This window comes from Solanum lycopersicum, chromosome 4 (assembly GCF_036512215.1).
Source record: "Solanum lycopersicum chromosome 4, SLM_r2.1".
NCBI classification, from domain to species: Eukaryota; Viridiplantae; Streptophyta; class Magnoliopsida; order Solanales; family Solanaceae; genus Solanum; species Solanum lycopersicum.
Window position 1 is genome coordinate 59,992,330 of NC_090803.1, and position 20,333 is coordinate 60,012,662.

Below are 20,333 nucleotides of genomic sequence, written 5' to 3' on the forward strand. Positions count from 1 at the left end.
GGGGAGTCCCTCTTTCCAATCCTTTTAAGAATTAATAAGAGTGTTTCTATATTTAAATTCTTCTATTTTTCTTTTTCACTACCGATGAGGGACAAATATCTTTATACCTAAAACATAAAAGGACTTCTCAAGTTTCCAACTTTTTAAATTTTTCTCTTTGTCTCCGTTTCCCATTAATTTTTGCTACATATCTAACATTTTGTTCCACTTAATTAGTACTACAAAAGTGGAGATGATTATAATCTTCAAGATAATAATACCAAGGACCACCCTCCATTTGGAAGTCAAGCTTGTAATTCTTGCCTAAATATCTCAGTAATGCACATCCATTCGGCTTACTAGATCTCCATAGACTCCACTTATGAGAATATCTTTCTTATATTTTGGATCAAATTTCACGGGTCATCATGAATCACGTATGTTAATTGATTTAATTTCAATTTATTTTTATTTTCTCTGAAAATAAGAAGATAAGAAAAAATAATTATTTCTTTCTCAAAAGATTGGAGGGAACATTTATTTTTAACAATTGCACTCCCTTTTAAGAAGGGAGTGTTTCTTCCTTAAAAAGTGGTGGAACGTTTAAAAAAAAGATTTTTTTTCTTCTCTTAACAAAAACATCAAAAATTATTTAGCACATCGTCTTTATTTTCTAGTGATTCAAAGAAATGATTTGGAACAATATTTTCTGATTTAATTTGCTGCGATAAAATACACAGATCTTATATTGTATCTTATTTATTAAAATTATTACATATCTCATCGATGTTACTTTTTTTTTTAGGATAATAAAATCATGCAACTTTTATAAATATCTTATTAAAGTTAAACTTTTTTAGAATAACAAAATCAATAACTATTATCTTTTAACTCCGAATTATAAAAAACATATTTCACATAACATATCATATTCACTTTTTTTAAAAAAGAAATAATAAACGTGCATCTTATTAATATGACCCCAAGAGCTGTTTTTCTGTCTGCATGTATACAAACTTAGGTGTCTAACAATATAAAGTTTTAATATGCACAATTGACTATGAAACATTGGCCTTTTGAATAGGACTTGTTAGTCAAAAAGAAAGGTAAAATGAACCTTGACCCCACTTAAGTGATAGCTAAATGTATATATTGTAAAAACGATATTTATTTTAGAGAAGGTATTTTATAAGTGAGACGTGTTTAAGTGGTTGAAAATATCTATCATCAAGTAGTAAAGGAGGTTTAAAAAAAATAATAATAAGCTTTTAGAAAACAAATAATAAGTTTGTTTGAGTAATGCAACATAAATTGTTATCGAAAAAGCTTTATAAAATAGTGTTTCCCCTAAAAATACTTTTTTAAAAACTCGAGCATGTGAAAATTGCTACTCTAATATTTGCAAAAGTGCACAACTTGTTACTTTTCGAAAAAACACTTTTGACCAAAAAAATATTATTCAGAGTTTGAAAGTTTGACCAAACAGACTAGAAAAAATCAGAATTGTACCAAGTCTATGATTTGTCTATAAATTGAAGAGTTCTTTGATGCACTAACATGACAAGAAAACCAAATTGAGGAGAAAATGAAGCACTTAGTAATTAGTTGTGCCATGTCAATGGAAAAACAAAAACACTACATTGCCATGCTCCTCACACAAGCTATTTTTGCAGGCATGGCTTTGTTTTCTAAAGCTGCAATATCTCAAGGGATGAACCCTTATGTTTTCGTTACTTATCGCCAAGCATTTGCTATCATTGCGTTAGCCCCCCTCGCTGCCTTCTTTGAAAGGTTAATATAATAAATTCGCGATTTTTTAGTAGTGTATGTACAAGCTTAACTACTATATTGTATATATGCAATTTTCAACTTTTTGTTTTAACTAAAACAGAAAATCTGATGTTCCTTTATCCTACAACATCATGCTGAAGATCTTCCTGATGTCATTACTTAGGTAAAGTTCACTATTAATTATTTAATTTATTGTATGTTAATCATTAGCCTCACTTGATTAATTTTGTTACATTTTCTTTTTTCAGCACTCTAAGTTTGGATCTATACTATTTTTCCATACATTACACCACAGCAACATTTGCTGCAGCCTCCACTAACTTAATTCCAGCCATCACTTTTTTTATGGCAGTAATTTTAAGGTACACTTTACATATACCTAAGCTGAGCTGCGGTTCACTTTTATTTGTCACGTTTCATTTTATGAGAGTATGTTAACTTAAATTAATTTTCGAAGCTAACCTATTCACTATTTTAAATTTAGACATTTGAAAACTATATTATATGAAAAATCACATGTTATAAAATTGTTCATAGTCTATACAGTTTAACTCCCTAGAAATGAAATGTGACAAGTAAAAATGAAGAGAGAGAAATATTTAGAAACCATAATTGTACTTAATGTTCTGTTTTTTTTGTTTTGTTTTTTTTTTAAATAAAATATACAGAGTGGAGGCTCTTGCAATAAAGAAATCACATGGAATGGCAAAACTGTTGGGTTCTTCAATTGGTGTTACAGGAGCTTTGGTATTTGCCTTAGTTAAAGGTCCACAATTGAATTTCATGAAAGGGAACACAAGGGGAACTCATAGCTCAAATTTGAATTATAGTTTGAAGGAAGAGTGGTTAAAAGGTTCACTAGTCATGGTTTTAGCTAACTTCACATGGTCTCTATGGCTCATTTTACAGGTATATTTAATTACATCTGAGTCACGTGTCAATTTAAGTGTTTTACTTATCATAAAGAATGTCTCTTTCTATATATAGTAAAGAATATCTGACAAACTTAAGATCACGAGATTTAAAAAGGAACTCTGATTATTTTTATTTTTTTTAGGTTCGTATTGTGAAACAATATCCAGCAAAACTTCGTCTTGCCACTCTATATTGCTTGTTTAGCTGGATACAATCTTCAATTTGTGCCATGGTGATGGAAAGGAATATATCAGCATGGAAGCTAAAATGGGACATTAATCTTTTTTCAGTAGCTTATTGTGTATGTTTTCTCCTATGCTATTTCAGAAACATGATTTTTGTTTCAATTTAATTTAATTAATCCTTGGAAATATAACATAATCTTCAACCCCCGTTATATCTTTTTGACACTTTTTATTGATGAATTGTCATGTGTGAGCTTGATTTTTTTCATATATCAATCATGTGAAAATTCTTTTTAATTTTGGATGTGAGTGAGATTTGATATCAGTAACTCAACTTATTCTGATATCATGTTGAAATGTATGACCATAAAAGCTTAGTTGTTAGAGAAAAATACTTTTATGATTTAATTATATTCTCAACGTATATTAACTTAAAATAAAAATTAAAATATTTTTACTTTTCATCTCAATAAAGTAAAATATTTTTTGCCATGTGGATCTTTTTTTTTCTTTTCCCTCTCTAAGTGGGTTGAAAATTAGATGAACATGTATGAAATTCACCTTTTTTGTTGTTTATGGCATAAATCATTGGGGTTTTTACTTTTACTGTGTAATATAATTATTCACCACAAACATTGCAGGGTTATATTGTTACAGGCTTGACATATTGGATACAACTTTGGACTGTAGAGAAAAAAGGGCCAGTATTTGTATCTATGTTCACTCCACTATCACTCATCATAACTGCCATTGTCTCAGCTTTTTTATGGAAGGAAACACTTTACGTGGGAAGGTAACACCGCCATTTCAAATCATCAAATTAGTTCATATACGTAAGAGTGCTTCATAGGTAGGTTCAAATTTGTTTCATATATTATTGATTTGGTTTATTGGTTTTTGATTATTAAATATGTCAATTCGGTAATAAATTAATAAGATATTTTTTTTATCGATTTTTGATTTATTAATGTTTGATCATTATCGGCTCGATTTCAGTTTATCTAATAAGAAAATGTCTGTAAAATATTATATGTCTTCTCACTTATCCAAATGCTTTGATATAATGAAACAAGAAAGATAATGAGAAATTGCATCAATAAGAGAAAATATAGTACGAAGGCTAAATTACATGTTACCACTAAAACATAGTATGAATTTTTTTTTATGTTAATCAATTACGGACCTTTACAAACTTACAAATGCTACAACTTATACAAACTAAAACTAAAATAAAATAGTCCAACAAGACTAAAACTAAAATCAAATAGCTACAATTGTGAACCCCTTACTTTACTCATTAGATTTTGAGTAATTCGTAATAACGCAATAATAAAAATCGATATCAAACCAATAACTCAATAATTTTATTTAAAAAATTTAATAATATTTTTTTCGATTTGATTTATCAATCGATTTGAATTTTGCATGCCCCTACATATACATGACATTTTTGCTATTAGAATGAATATGATCTATACTAGATATACGTAACGTTTTTGCTAATATTCAACTTAATGGTTCAATTCTTTTATAATTAAAACTTCAAATACTCAATTTTTTGTTTTTTGTTTTTGGCAGTGTATGTGGAGGAATATTGCTAGTTGGTGGGCTTTACTTGGTCCTATGGGGAAAGAATAGAGAAGCAGAGAGGGAAATAAATCAATAGTGAAAGATGGAATTAAAGTAATTTAACAGGACAATATTGTATACTCCATGTCACATTTAAATGACAAAGTTAGAATTTCAAAAATTAAATAAAAAATTCTCTATTGTTATTTGTATATTCTTCGAATATTTTAAATTGTTAATTCATATGGCTTATAGTACTTTTATTTATCAGAAACTTTAAAGATTGTATATCCAAATGAATAGTTGAAATAAAGAAATTTGACTCTAAATTATAATCTTAATTATGTGAAATGAATAAAGTAATATATTTGGACATGATCCAGCATTTGGGCCTGATACAAAGCTCCACTCTCAGTATGATTAACTTTTGGTAGAATTATATGATCTATTATACATGTCTATTGTTTTCTTGGAATATTATCATGACAAGTACAAGATATAAATTTTTTGAGCACTTCCCTGAATATACTACTACCATTCTTGTCATGGCAGAATTTTTTTTTCGTTGAGAGCCACGGGCTGATAATATAAAAAAAATCGTGAAATTTGAGTAATGCCGACATTCTCTCTTAAATCTTATTCTCAAGCATTAATATTTCTTCATAATTTGATATTGGGATAGCTTTGAATTCTTTGACACTCGTACATCAAATCAAGCATATTGAACTACAAATGATCTGAATTCTCATATAGCCTCGAATTTATTTCATCAATCCAAGTCAAACGAGGAACAGTTGTTGACACCCAATTTTGACCCTCCACAATATAAATTAATCACCGGCCTTCTAAAATTTCAAATAATCTTGAATAATTAGTTCTTATAAAGTTCAAAATATTATTTTTAAAGTTATTTTTTAAAAAAAAATTATTTATTAAATTTCACATACATTTTTATATAATTATGTATACAAAAGAGAATATTTTATGAATATTCAAACTCATCCTTTACTTAAATATTTTATTTTATTAATTTTTGTGTAAATTAAAAGTTTATATTTTGAAATAATTTAATTTAATTATTTTATTTTATTAAGATTTTTATGAAACTTATTAATTAATTGAGAACAATTCATCTTATTTAATTTTGGGTCGAAGTTAACCAATTGCACCAATTTAGTTAAAATTGTTATTCATCTGCTTATTTTCTTGATTCAATTTGATTTCCTTTTCGAAACTCCAAAATTAAAACCCACATTTTGAACTCACCAACAATACCTGTAAAAATATTACTACGATACGGAGAAATCAAGGATGTATTGATAATTATAATGTTGAGTTACTAATTACATGAGCAGTATTGTATTACAAATCAAATACTTTGTTCTAATAGCTTCTAGTCCTAATATGACTTCAACTCTAACTCGTCAGCCTGTGCTCCATCAGTGGTTAAGCTTCCTTCAACAATGCCTATTGCGATTTACCTTTTCAGTTTTTGTCTAAGTTATGTCAACGATCTGTATATTAATCTATAATTTAAATTTGTGCTCGATTTTAATTTCTTTTTGTTGATCGAGTATACATATTGATATTAATGTTATCAACATCAACAAGTACGTATCTTATTTCAATTTGCTCTTGCTCATTATATTCATTGCAAGATAGCATAATTCCAACCTACAATCTGGTTGAAGCCTTTCCATTTTTGCGGAGTTAGTGAATTAGTACTTCAAGCATGAAGTGTGTCTTTTCTTGATTAAAATATAGTCATTTGAACTTACATCTTTAACAAGGGGTTCAAGTTCACTCACTCTTATTTAAATTAGTGAGTTTTGTCTCATTTCAGGAGGATCTTGAAATAATTAAATCACTCTTATGTCAACTAAGTTATGTATCATTTATTTCTTTATTCCAAATGCAATGTCTTATCTCATTTGTTATATGAACCCTTTCCGAGTCCATGGTGGACTTAACTTCGAGGTGAGCCCTGGAGGCTCAATATTATCCTTCATTAAGTCAACCAAGTCATCGGAACATGTGTTGAAGCTGGAAATTCAAAAAAACAAGTGTCCGAGAGGTGAAAATGGGCTATATACATATGCCGATGTACACTGTCGTATATACTTACACTAGATGGGCAAACCCATGCCAGCACGGGCCCAACACGTATATTTGTGTGCAGTTGAGAAAATGACTTGAATTTTGATTTGTCTACCGCGTCATTGTTCATCTACACTTGAATCAAAAGCATTTTAATTATCATTACATCATATAAAAAAAGAATTTTGTAATTACTATAGTTCCGGTAAAATAAAGAAGAACTAAATAAATCTATAGTTGATGCAAAGAAAAACCCATCCATCAAAAGTTCTCCCTGCATTGCTGTCACAAGCTAAAAACCTGAAGCAAAATTAAGCAAACCTTAATTGTTGAACAGTATGAACTTATCATCTTCCTAAATTTTGTATACACATTACTCAAATCAAATACTAATATGAAGAAGACTCGATAAATGTCTCATCAAATAAATAGTGCAGATGCATTTCACAGAATTCATAACCACAGATCCATTTGCTTGCGAAATTATTCGAATTGAGTATGTCCTAACAATAAAAAAAAAACAGAGAACATTATTCTCTTCTGTAGAAACTTCACAAATCATTATTCATAATAAAAGGAACTTTAACTGCTCAAAAAATAGAAAATATGAAGTACACTGATAAGGCAAATGTATTTGTGAGATGATTAAAGAAACTAAGCTTACAAAATATCTAATTTTCACCTATAAGATCTTCCATATATAATGTTGCTACATCTTCCCCGGCCTACTCCACATCCTCGAAAGGGCCCCAAATCAGGAGAATAGACTCAATTACTTAGAAACTTGCCTAGCATATAGGCTATAGCCTATCCAGTATCGTAGTTGAGAAAATTTATAGTGAAAAATAACTCATATTCATGACATTTCACACCATATTATATGGAAGCAACAAATTCACTTTACCTGGATTCTTTGGACAGTCAGACAAAATCAACAACGATAACAAAAGCCAATAATTTCTCAATATTGATCTTTCAATTTGTGAATTCTCAAAGGAATCATCAAGATTGGCTCCCTGCAAGAACAAAACACGTGTAAATGAGTGACTACTAAAAGAAAGTGCACAAATATCGCTTAAAACTAAATATCAAAGTTTGCTAAAGATTTGGCACATCATTTCAATTTGTAATTTATCTGAGTAATTAGTCTTCTAAAAACCTTCACCAAGTTCAATCCAATGGTTACTGCATCATACTACCTCCGTCCATATGGCTACCAAGGGTGTAGAGCTTACTGAATCACTATAAGACCTTCTGTATTGAACTGCAAACGTAAAAACTTTAACTGCATTTTCGAATATCTTTTTCGAATAAGCTTGATCAACAGACCAGAAAAATAATGAGGCAACAGCTAAAGCAACAACCATTTCTTCAGCAACATCAGAACTAGGATTGCTGGGAGACACATAATAGACACTACGAACAGTGTCCATATCTTCATGCCTTTACAAACACTTGTGATCAGCATTTGAGTCACCAACACCAACAAATAGCTTGTTTGGAGCAGCATTTGCACATTTTAGAAAGTAAAACCTATAAATTATCAATATGGAAACTATTTTTTCATTATTGATACATACAATATAACCTGACCAGATTCAAAGAGGCTCCCAAAATTGAAATGCAACATAGTTATATTCTTCATTATCTGGAATAACACACAAAATGATTTCTCGGGGAAAAAAAGATTATGAAGTCTGATTTAGCCTTTTCTTAAAACACAACACAAGTTATAATTTTAGGTCAGAGAAAAGGTAGATATAAAGACACTGATAATCATAATCTAGTGTAGAAATCAAAAGGCTAATACATGACAGAATATTCATGCCATATACCATATATGCGATAGCATTTAGCAATGGAATAAAAAGATTCACTTAAAAGAATAGATCTTGCGTGTGATGGGAGTTAATGAGAAGGAAAAACTTAATAGAGGGCTAAATGACAAATTCTGAACTTCATATCTAACATCTTGTCAACCTCAACAAATAAACCTCATGTATCATTGGCAACAAATTTATCATGTGATGCATCACACAATTCGATTTCAAGTACTGAAGTCATTAGGGAAAAAGTTTGGTTATCAATAGTATTATAGAGAATATTCAATTTGTTCAATAATCTAATATAGGCTCTACAGAGAAGAACCAATGGATAGTATTATAGAGATTATTAATCCATTCAATAATATAATCATAGTCTCTAAATTTCTAACGAGAAGAAATAAGTTGAATGATGATATTATTGGATATAATTTGAACAACTAACTAATTAATCTAACCTTGATTCATCCGTTGAAGATCAGCTCCGGTGTCTCATGTCTTAACTACAAGTTATCAACTTTACTTTTGAAGAGATTGACATGTAAATTCTTGTATTTACTTCTCAAATCATATTTTTTGCTACTTTTTCCGTGTAATAAAACTATAAAAGTGCATATTAGTAAAATAAAAAATAGTCTAAATGGCTCTAAATTTTTTAAAGACATAAGCAGAAGAAACTAAAGGAAACTCAACTGCGTCGAAAATCTCAATATATTCCCATTTTTTTTAAATTTTAAAACCCCTAACTTCCAACATCAAATAGTTTAGGGGATGTTTCTACTATAACACTGAAATGTAGGGGAGAAAGAGTTGCAAATGAAGTCATTAGATAATTATATGTTATTTATGTAATAAGTTTCATCTCCAACTTGATTTAAACATGAAATATCCGCACCTTAGCCTAAATGATAATTTATTCAATTTTTGTACATTTTTATTTGCGATATTTTACACCAACAGAAGCTACACTGAAAAATTATCTCGAAATTATCTTTATTTCTCGAGAGAAATACATTATAAAGATATAAAATTATAAACAATGGTATTAGCAGGTTTTCACTATGGTAAATCGCAATGTTCAGACATTAAATTTAAATATTCTTTAGAATTTGTAAGTTTTTTTTAGAAGAGAATATCTTCCAGTGAAATAGTTTTCTAAGCATAAACACAAAATTACTCCTTTAACTCTTCTTCATAGAGGAGAACCATAACATTCCTTAGGTCAATATAAACCGAAAAGTTTTTACAATTGAAATATATCCACATATAATAAACTTACCAGCAAATTTAAGAAGCATCAGTAGCATACACTTTCACAAGTTTGGCCACACCTGACAATAATAATTTATAGAGTTTGGGTTGAATTTATTGATTGAAAAGTGACATGAACATTTTATAATCAAATGTTAGACTAAGATCATCAAAAATTGTTCAAGCCTTCATCTTACCATGCGGTCAACATCCACATTTGCACTCCACGTCCTATCAAAAGAAGATCTACATGTCATGCAAACATCAAAAATTTAAGGGCATTCAATTTCTCTGAAATTATTCCAATCCTAAATGGAACCAGAGTAAGAGGCATGAATATAAATCATTATATTTTGGGTATACCTACAAGAATCACCACCATCCATTCAACAAACTAAAAGTACCTTAGAATAAACCACCATAAAATCTGAAGCTACTAAAACAGAAAAAGTGTGATGGACAAAAAGACAGAAAATTTGAGAGAACAAAAACAGAGAGAGATTATCGACATGCAATGAAATCAAATCTTAATGAGGACACACAAAAGAACCATGCAAGACTACATACAATGTTGACTTCCTAATACATCCTTATTCAACTTACTTTAATGGTACAATTAATCATGCAGTGTTCGTACAACTGCTTGTTGGCTTATATAATAAATTCCAAAATTATTATCCTTCCACGTGTACAAGAGCCAATCAAATAGGGCCAAAAATTATGAGGCCTTAATAGTATAATTTGAAATGCTTTTGATACAACTTTTTGGAGCTATGTTCGTACAACTCAACTCCGACTTCTATATAAGGGATATATATAAATCAATGCAGTAAACACAAGGCCTAAAATTGAGATACAGGTTTAGGAAGCAAAAAAATATAAGTGGAAGGTGCTGATACAAGGCTAATATACACTAATATACGTCAAGCATATATATTGAATATACACAACAAAAATACGCCGAAGCCCAAGGTGTAACAGTTGTTGAGGGCTTAATTTGGGCTGAAGACAACAACTAAACTTGGGCTCAAGTCAATTATTTCTTTAGTTAATTGACTTATATTTATTTGCTTATTTGCGATTTGTGTAATTCTAACCTTACTTGTTTTGGTTTTAATTTAATTAACACAAAAGTCATATTGGCATGTGTCTTGTTGCTTTATATTGAGTTAAGTTATTCATTGAGTTGAGGAGAGTCAAGATAAGCGTTCCCTTCAAATCTTTTCAAGCTTAAGTTGTATTTAGCATTCCAACTCGCATACACATACATTCATGTGTTGATGCTAGTTGGTCTATATTGTCTTATGATGTAGACACAAGTAACGAGGCCAGGCATCTGATGCACCATCGATTCAATGAGCAGCTCAGAGTCAGTTGATAAGCCTCCTAACATTTCGGAGGACATCTTTTATCTCTTGCTTTCTAGTTTTCATTTGTTAGGATGATTGGGTGTCCTGTCCCAACATCCCTCTTTGTTTTAGAAGCTTCATAAACAAATAGTATTAGTTCTTTAGTCTTGTTCATTTCAGTTGTACACATTTAAGACATGAGTTGTCATTTTGGCTAAGTTATTACTTGTAAGTTATTATCATGAGTTATTTCTTGTGTTTAAGTCTTCCATTGAGTAAGTAAGTCAGACCAAGAGTCAGCTCGAGGTCAGCAATGATCTTCGAGTGTTAATCCCGTCTAGGATGTAGGCTTGGAATGTGACAAACGGGACCCACTTACTATAGCAAATTCCCTTGCCCAGGTTACTAATCCTGGTGCCCCAAGTTGTCCTACTATAGCAATAGTAATAACCAAGTAATTGGCTTATAAATAGCCACTTCAATGTATTGAGAAAGACATGAACACAAGGTCAAAATGAAGTTAGTTACTACTATTCTCTCTTCTTGTCATTTTATTTTATTATATAGTCTTTACTTTATAACAAGGTTAAACTTTTACTGAATATAAAAAAAATGTCATTAACCCTTGATATCAGCTTTAATAAAGCTATGCTTTATCACTAAGCTATTTCAGCCAATTAGACTAGCATTCCTTCTTTTATTTGTTTAAAAATAAATAAATTAAGTGTCACGTGAATTTTCAAATTCCCCAAGTGAACTTATTCCCAACTTGCCAATATGTTAAAAGATTAAAGATGTTCTGAGCTAGGTAGGAGGTTGGTGAATTAAATGTTTGTGAGCTGCTGGATAAAAGGAACATAACATAAAGAATCAATTCTTCAAAAAGTTTTGTTTTTTAGGAACAAAGTAGAAATCCAATTCATCAGTATACTTCACTTTTTTGCATGATTGATTTTTCAGATTATGGATATTACTAGATATGCTTTTGCCTCATCAAAAATTAAAATAAATAAGCTTCATACGTGGGCTAATAGAATAAAAGATTCTTAACAATATGACCACCTGTATCGGAATCCAACAAAAAATAGACAAATCATCAAAAGGTCTATTTTTTACCAAAGTCAAGCAATAATTTAATTTGAAATCCTTGCTTCACTATCTTATTGGGTAGCGTTGGAAATGTAATCGAAGTGGATAATAAAGGTAAGTGGTTTGGTTAGTAGATAAATTTTTTTTTAAATTAATTCATTTTATTTAAAGATGAGAGAATATAATATAAAGTTATAAGGAATGAGATGGAATGTCAAGGATTTATAATCGAGAATAAAATATGTGTTTAATTGCTAAATATGAATTTGTTCATAATTAAATATAAGATAAATTTAATTTTAGGATATTTCACTTTATTTGAGAATTTAAGATTGACATGACACTTTTAGTATTCAATAAAGAGAAAATGCATAAGTATCCTCTCAACCCAAAATCTTAGACACACACTTATACTATACTAAGGTTCTATTACCCCTAAACTCTTACTTTATAAGTAATTTTCTACCTCTTTTTGGCATACGTGATACTAACTTGAAAGAAAAAGTCAATCATCGTTGGGCAAACAAGATAGTGCCACGTAAGCCGAAAAGGGGTAGAAAATTATTAATAAAATAAGTTCAGGGGTGTAATAAGACCTTAATATAGTATAAGTGTGTCTCTAGGATTTCAGGCATAAGTTAAGAGAATACTTATGCATTGTCCCTTTAATAAAACACAAATTCTTCCTTAATTAAGTCCCAAAAATTGTTTGCAACAAATTTTAAACATATGAAAAATAAACAAATCATACAAATAAAATATGAAGAAACATAATTTTATTGATTAAGATAGCGGGTACAATTCTGTTGATCCCTTAATTCTACTCTCTTAGGATTTATCCATGATTCGAGGACCGTTAGTGGTGTATTTCTCGAACTAGGATGATTGAGATTTGACCTTTCTATGTGAATAATCCATCAATTTGTAGAGTATTTCAGATCTTGATCTCTTTATAGAATTTCCGAGATGCCTTTTAAGGGAATTTAATACCTTTTATATAGGCATAAACTAGGGTTTAGGGTTTAGGGTTTAGTGACCTCCAAGAATCCTTATCTGAGTCCCAACTCAAATTAAACGCATCTTATAAAGTCCTACGAAACTTCAATGTCTACGATATTCATACTATCTTGTTAAACAGTTGAGTTAACGACCACTTAAAACTACATTAATAGTGTCACTAGGGTGCCAAAAAGTAAAACGTTTTCTCTTGATATATTATGTTTGACATTTTCAGTCTTTTGATGGTCAAATTTGATGAGCTTTATTTATTTTTGGTTAGTTATTACTTACTATTCCTCCTGTTCAATTTATTAGTCATTTTATGTTTTGAAAGTCAATTTGACTAATTTTTAAAATGAAATTAAATTATATTAATTTAATATTTTAAATAAAAAAATTTAATATTAAAAAACTATACAAAAGTACTATAAATTGCAATTGTTTAAACATCAATATGATAAAAAGATACATCATAAAATGTTAGTCAAAATATTATCGTTTAACTCTAAAAAGAAAATAATAACAATAATAATGAACGAAAATAATGTTATTTATCTCAAAATGTTAGTGAATGTTATTCTACGTTTTAACTTGTGGCACATTGAGCACCGTGTTTATGAAGGAAAAAAAAACTTGTGCTATTATAAATATTTTAAATATGTTGTGAGATTTATTTATAAATATAGAAGATGTGAGGGAAGGTTTACAATTAAATTATGGGTTAATAGCATTTTTGATCTCATGGTTACTGATAAATTCTAAGTTTAGTCAATGGGATATTGGATTTAAGCACATTTAACCTTTAACTATTTTGAATTGTGCAATCTTGATCCATTTATTAGCTACTAATCATAAATTTTCATTCGTTAATCATTTCATCTTTTAATTATTCATATGTTCTGTAAAATTATATTGTTATTCCATATTTGAGGTAATAAAGTCATCAAAAGTAAAATCAATATAACATATATATATATATTTACGTAAAATCACTAACAACTAACGGATAAAAAAGACAACAACGTAAAACTTACTTAATATAATCTTACGAGTAATGAAGTCTGAAGATATTGTTCTCCCTAAAATTATATTTAATATAAATAGTTATTTTAGTATATCTTCTCTGTGCGGTATATGATCTATTTATCACATAGAAATAGATTTGAAGGAGTATTTGAAGACCAAACTAATCACTAATATGGACACTGAGGATAAAAAACTAACAGTGACACAAACTTCCACACTAAAAACTTAAAAGTGGAAGTGTGTACAAGTAGGTACAGTAAATAAGTACTTTAATTTCCTAGTGTAACATACTACATACATATCTAATATTACGATAACATAAACTAGTCCTGGTCTATATTGTTCAGACTCTTCAAAAATGTCATCAGTCATCAAGTGCGTGTGTCATATCCTTCAAAAGTAGATATTTTTGAAGGATTTGACACGATTATAATAATATTTATGGAGAATCCCGAACAACTTAATTAGGTCCTAGAAAGCCACAGTTGGTGCTTTTCTGTCTGGTAATTGAGTAAAAACAACTCTAGCTTCAGTAGTAGCAGAAGGTGGAATAAGCTGAACAAGATCAGAATGTGGATAATATCTATAAACACAAACTTGATTTTGTCCCTCATTTGTAGACTGTCTAACCTTATTATTTCTTCCTTCTAGAATGGAAAATCCAAGAATTTTCCCTATCTTTCCAAGCTCTTCCATTGATTGATGATAAAATATACTTAAATTGCTCTCTATATATTGTACTTATTGCACATGGGTTCATAGATTAATTGTAAAGTCCTCTTTATATAGCCATATATTTAAAGGAATAACTTTTAAAAATCTTCCTATGCCATTATTTACCCTTTTTTATATATGGTCCAACTCGCGATATTCATGTATGACTGTGGTGGGATGATTAAGATTCTTTTGTCATTAATCAAAAGTTTTGGATCATATTCTTGAGAAAATGAAAACAAAGGTTACTCTCGTTGTTTCTACTTATATGTCACCATTTTAAATTTGACATAATACAAAAATATGCCCTTTAACTTTGTCTTATTTTATATTTATGTCCTCCAACTTTTTGTATGTACAAGTAGACACTTAAACTTGTATAAAATTGAAAAAATAGACACACACGTCCTATGTGACATCCTACATGATAAATTGCGTCCTACGTGGAGTCCTATGTGTATCGTGCCACATAGGACTAATATGTCTATTTCTTTAATTTTATACAAGTTTAAGTGTTTGTTTGTGCATACCCAAAGTTTGAGGATATAAATGTGAAATGAGTTCAAGTTAAAGAGCATATATATGTATTATGCCTTTTAGATTTCATATCCCTTAATAAACTATGTAAGTTTACTTATTTATTTGGTATATATTCTCTTGAAGTCAAGTTTTCACCAAATGAACAAAAATTAGTTTATTTTGATTAATTAAACTGATCAATGAACATGAAATAATCAATTAGTTTTTCAATATTGATTAAATTTATATTTTCAAAACTAATAATTCTTAGGAGTAATAGAAAAAAATAATATTATTTATGTATTGATTTTATGAAATAACAAATATTAAGGTTTATCTATTTTTAGTAAAGATAACATATAAATTACGTTAGAAGTGGTACTCCAAAAAATGGGTCATCAATAGAGATAATTTAGTAAATCTTCAATATAGATATCGGACACTAAAATTAAAAAGTAAAAAGGAATCTGTGATTCCTATAAGATTATGTAAATATTCGGATATGGTTAAAGATAAAGAAAAAAGACGGTGTATGACTTGTCAGATATTTGCATTTTTTTTGTAAATAATTTGATTCGATCCTTAAAATTGTGAGTACAAGTGAGACAACAAGTCAAACAAATACAAGTGGGTAATTAACTGAGGAAATGTCTATATGTTTGATGTCTCTATACATACAAACTGGAATATTGCTTGCAAGTTGACATTTGTTATTCTTTAAAATTTACGAACATAAAAGAGGATGTTAGCATTATCTAACAATATCCTTTCAGTCTAAACACCTACCAAATGCAATATGTCATGGAAGTTTAAATTGTAATATTGACTTTTATGTTATTTGTTCAGATCAAGTTATTATTATAACAAAAATATTATTAACGGTAATTAATTTATAATTGTAATTAAATATATATTTGTACTAATCCGGAAGGTCATTTTAGAAATTTTAAATATTCATTTAACTAGAGTTAATTAATTGATGGGTAATTATAGATAAATGACTTAATCAATAGTTAATGGGCTAAAGTGATAATTTATTTAAGACCTTATACCCTTTTACTTATATTTAATAAAATAAGTGGTTAAAATTCATCACTTAAACATAATCAATTCAGAAAAAAAAAAAGGGAAAAGAAGAAAAGGGCGATGGCTTAAGGCGGACGAATGCGAGAATTGAAAAATTGCACAATCAGGTAATGCCAAATCTTTGTCTTTCTAAAGTCGAAATGGCAGGGAATAGAACATGTAGTATAGTTGTTATATATATATAAAAAAAAAGGGTAGTGGAGTTTCTCATAATTGCATGTAAATTTGATTACAATAGTCGTATTAGTTAGAATTAATAAAGTAAATTGATACAATAGATTTTTATAATAAAATAATAAGAATTGATACAGTAGTTTCTATGATAAAGTATAATATAATGTTATTTAATTATTGTGTAATAATGATATAGTGTTGATTTGTGATTGTAAAACAATTTGACAACTAACATTTTTGTTTCTACTTATTTTTGGGTCAAATTTCCTGTGCAGATTAATTATCAAAATACTATTGATAAATTAGGGTTTTAGATGTAGAGTGTTTAAATTAAAATTTTATTTATTCAAAGGAATTACGACTTAACTCTAGGTTTGAGTTTGAGAAATATGAGATTTGAAATATTAATTGACATCAAGATTAGGAACATGATTATAAATTCGGGGCGAGCTATTGACTAGACACATAGTAATATGGGTGTTTTTAGTTTTGAAATCTTATTGTGGTTAATTATTTGACTAGATTGGTTTGAGTTGGAAGTTCAACAAATGGGAAAGGCTCAAGTCACAAAGTAAATTCTTATTGGATTCAGGCAAGTGGATTTCTAAACTCTTGTTAAGTGTATGGAATGCGTGTATTTCCTTGTGGTATATGTTTGGAAGTGATGGGATTGGTGATGGGTTGACTTGTCCACATTGATTAATTCTAATGATGAAAAAAAAAGGATAACAAAAGGCAATGTGATTAATTGTTTATGTGTGATGTGTTGAGAAAGGTTTGATGGCTTGTTGAATAATTGTTGATGTGATTTCATGTTTGTGTGGTTGTGAACTGTGCAATGTTATGAAAATGGTCATCTCCTCATTATTTGTGTGAACATGTCATTTGCATTATTCTGAGACATGGTTGTGAAAGTGTTATGTGCATTGAGAAAGAATGATAAGTTAAAGAGGATGTACCATTTCGAGGGACGTATCGCGCGTAACTTAAAGAGGATGTACCATTTCGAGGGACGTATCGTGCGCCGCGATGGATACTATATTTCGACAGGACATATCGCGCGCCGCGATGGTTACTATTATCGAGGGTCGTATCGTGCGGCGTTACAGATGCATGGACAGATATGTCCCCCATGGGTCCCGGACTGAGAGACAGCGGGTGTGTATCACTAGGTCAGACATGCATCATTATACTTGACATTGCATTCCATTCCATTGCACATACTTATCATTAGTGAACTTGATATTGTGTTTTGCTGATCTAGTGATTGCCTTTTTGCGGAACTTGTGATTGTTGAATACTGAGCTTGTTATTGAGGATATATAATTTGCTGAAGTGTTGTTGTTGAGGATATGTAATTTGTTGAAGTGTGTTATTGAGGATATGTAAATTTTTGGAAGTGTTGCTATTGAGGATATCTAATTTGTTTAAGTGTTGTTGTGGAGGATATGTAATTTGTTAAAGTGTTATTGTGGAGGATATGTAATTTGTCTAAATGTTTTTGTTGAGTTACGTTCTATGTAAACTATGAGCTGTTAGGTTGGGCTGATGTTTATGCAGGTTGTAGTTGTGGAGGTTCGGTTGGGGGTGGTAGGAGTACCCGTATTTCATCCCCTTAGCTTGTGTTTAGAGGTTTACTTGCTGAGTACCGTGTGGTTTGGTACTCACCCCTTGCTTCTACAAATTTTTGTAGGTTATGAGCCTGGATTTTTGTTGTACTTGTCATTCTCTTCTTTTCCAAGGCTTCTTGGAGATTTGTCAAGTAGCTGTTTCCATCGCAACAGACTTTCTTCTCCTTAATTATGATCTTGTTCTATTCTAGAAACAAGTTCATTTGAGACTTGAGTTTTTCTTTTGAATCAATTGTAATACTTTAGAGGCTTGTACACGTGACTACCAGGTTTTGGGGGTTTTATTAAGTTACTTATCTTTTATTTCCGCACTTTATTGTAATGATTGAGTTTTAGGCTAACTTGTCTTGGTGGGATAAGACGAGTGTCATCACGCCTATTTTGGGTCGTGACAATATTTTTAGTAACAATTGACACTTTTTGTATATGTCCCTAAAGCCTTTAACGACATTGGTTCTTATGACACTTAACTAATACCGATAAAAACTTTAGCATTCTCTCTTAATATCAATATTTAGTGCCATAGTGCACTTAAGTTAACATCACATATCAAAAGTTATAACTGACTTGTAATAAAGGCATATTTTATTACATAATCAAATCTATCAAACAAACTATGTTCAGTGATTACTCCTAACCAGCCCAACTATATCACCCCAACAATAAACACCAAAAATATCCACTTGTGAAAGATCAAGTTGACGCTATAAGTATTGCGATGTGAAAGCTCTATATATTTGAAGTAGAAAAAATATATTTCAGAATGTTCTATAATAATGGACATTCCGGAAGTTGTACTTGAATTTGAAAAAGAAAATTGTATTAAGAAATAATATATATGAAATTTTTGACACATTTATTTGTATTAAAATATCATTTATGATTTCATTATATAAAAAATTGACAATAATACACCATACTACCTAATTAATGGAATCAATTTGATTTTTGTATTAACTAACAATTTGATAAATCACGAGTATCTTATAAAAGGCCACATAACTTCCATCATCAACATTATTGTGTCATTTTGTATTGACTAACAATTTGATAAATCACGAGTATCTTATAAAAGGCCACATAACTTCCATCATCAACATTATTGTGTCATCAATTTTTGCCATAAGATCTCAAATATTACCCAAAACATCAATCAAATAATTTTTATGGTAGGTAGGGACATGTTACCAACTAGGCTCTAGAATAATAGAATACTAAATATATAGCATATATATGCAGAGGTCAAAATCTAGTATTCACCTTCAAATAAACGCTAACTATGAATCCATCGCAATAAAAGAATTATGCAAAGTGGCCGGTAAAAGTGGAAATTGAAATTCCAATATGACATATAGTTTAGTTCCACGTACACTAAAAATATTCTAAGAGTAACCTTCATGTTTAAGTTAGATAGTCGTTCAATCAATATGTTTTTTTTTATTTTAATTTATTTGAATAAAAAAATTATTTTTTGAAACAGTAAATTAACAACTATCGATCGAGTGATAAACTCTGACATGAAAGAAGTTGGGAGCATCGAACTTGAGATTAATGATTGCTAAGTTCCCATTCAACGTTGTTTGTCAAAATTCTAATTCCGATTCTTTCTTCTTTTTCTTTTTTTTTGTACCTTATTCTTATCTTTCATTTCATTTAAAGTGGTAATCTAATTTCATTTATCCTATAGATTAATAAAATTAATTTATAAATTTCTTTATCAACTTTAACATCTAAGACTTTTAATTCGATGTTATCGGCCAAAGTACATATCCTACACAATAAGCCTGATTTCTTGCCCCCTTCCTTATCCTCTATGCATTAAAAAAATATTAAACTTTATATTTATTTAAATAAAAAAAAATATTTACAAAATACTTAGCATGTGTGTAGCTTATATAGATATAGTTTACGTGTTGTATAGTATTATAATAATAATAATTAACAATGTGATTTAACTATTTTTATTGTTGTGAATAGCACCATTTAATTTTTTAAATGGATTACTATTAACATTTCAAGAAATTTTTCATCAGTGATACTTGTGAATTACAGAAAAAAAAATCAATACTCCTTTTACTTTGTTACCTTACTTTCTTTTCTATATTTCAATAACTCAATCAAAATGTAATTTATCTT

General features: G+C 29.4%; 1 protein-coding gene across 2 annotated transcripts; it reads left to right on the top strand.

The window, feature by feature from the left end:
* Positions 1-1,505: 1,505 nt before the first annotated feature.
* Positions 1,506-4,682, top strand: LOC101267517 (WAT1-related protein At1g43650-like). 2 transcript variants are annotated; one of them, XR_002027658.3, is made up of 7 exons: positions 1,506-1,770; positions 1,871-1,933; positions 2,019-2,132; positions 2,439-2,679; positions 2,828-2,986; positions 3,512-3,720; positions 4,449-4,682. XR_002027658.3 is itself a non-coding variant. In XM_004237742.5 (7 exons), exons 1-7 carry the CDS (start codon positions 1,565-1,567, stop codon positions 4,534-4,536), a joined length of 1,023 nt encoding a protein of 340 aa, XP_004237790.1. In that variant the 5' UTR covers positions 1,510-1,564; the 3' UTR covers positions 4,537-4,682. The 2 variants fall into 2 exon arrangements, 1 of the variants encoding a protein (XP_004237790.1); XM_004237742.5 differs by having other exon boundaries at positions 1,510-1,770; positions 3,512-3,663.
* The last annotated feature ends 15,651 nt before the right edge of the window (positions 4,683-20,333 follow it).

What these genes read in the sequence shown, in the direction of transcription:
- LOC101267517 (XM_004237742.5), top strand. Translation starts at nt 1,565, where the DNA reads ATGAAGCACTTAGTAATTAGTTGTGCCATGTCAATGGAAAAACAAAAA. An exon ending in CTCGCTGCCTTCTTTGAAAG is followed by an intron (nt 1,771 to 1,870) that starts GTTAATATAATA and finishes TAACTAAAACAG; the next exon opens with AAAATCTGATGTTCCTTTAT. An exon ending in CTCTATGGCTCATTTTACAG is followed by an intron (nt 2,680 to 2,827) that starts GTATATTTAATT and finishes TATTTTTTTTAG; the next exon opens with GTTCGTATTGTGAAACAATA.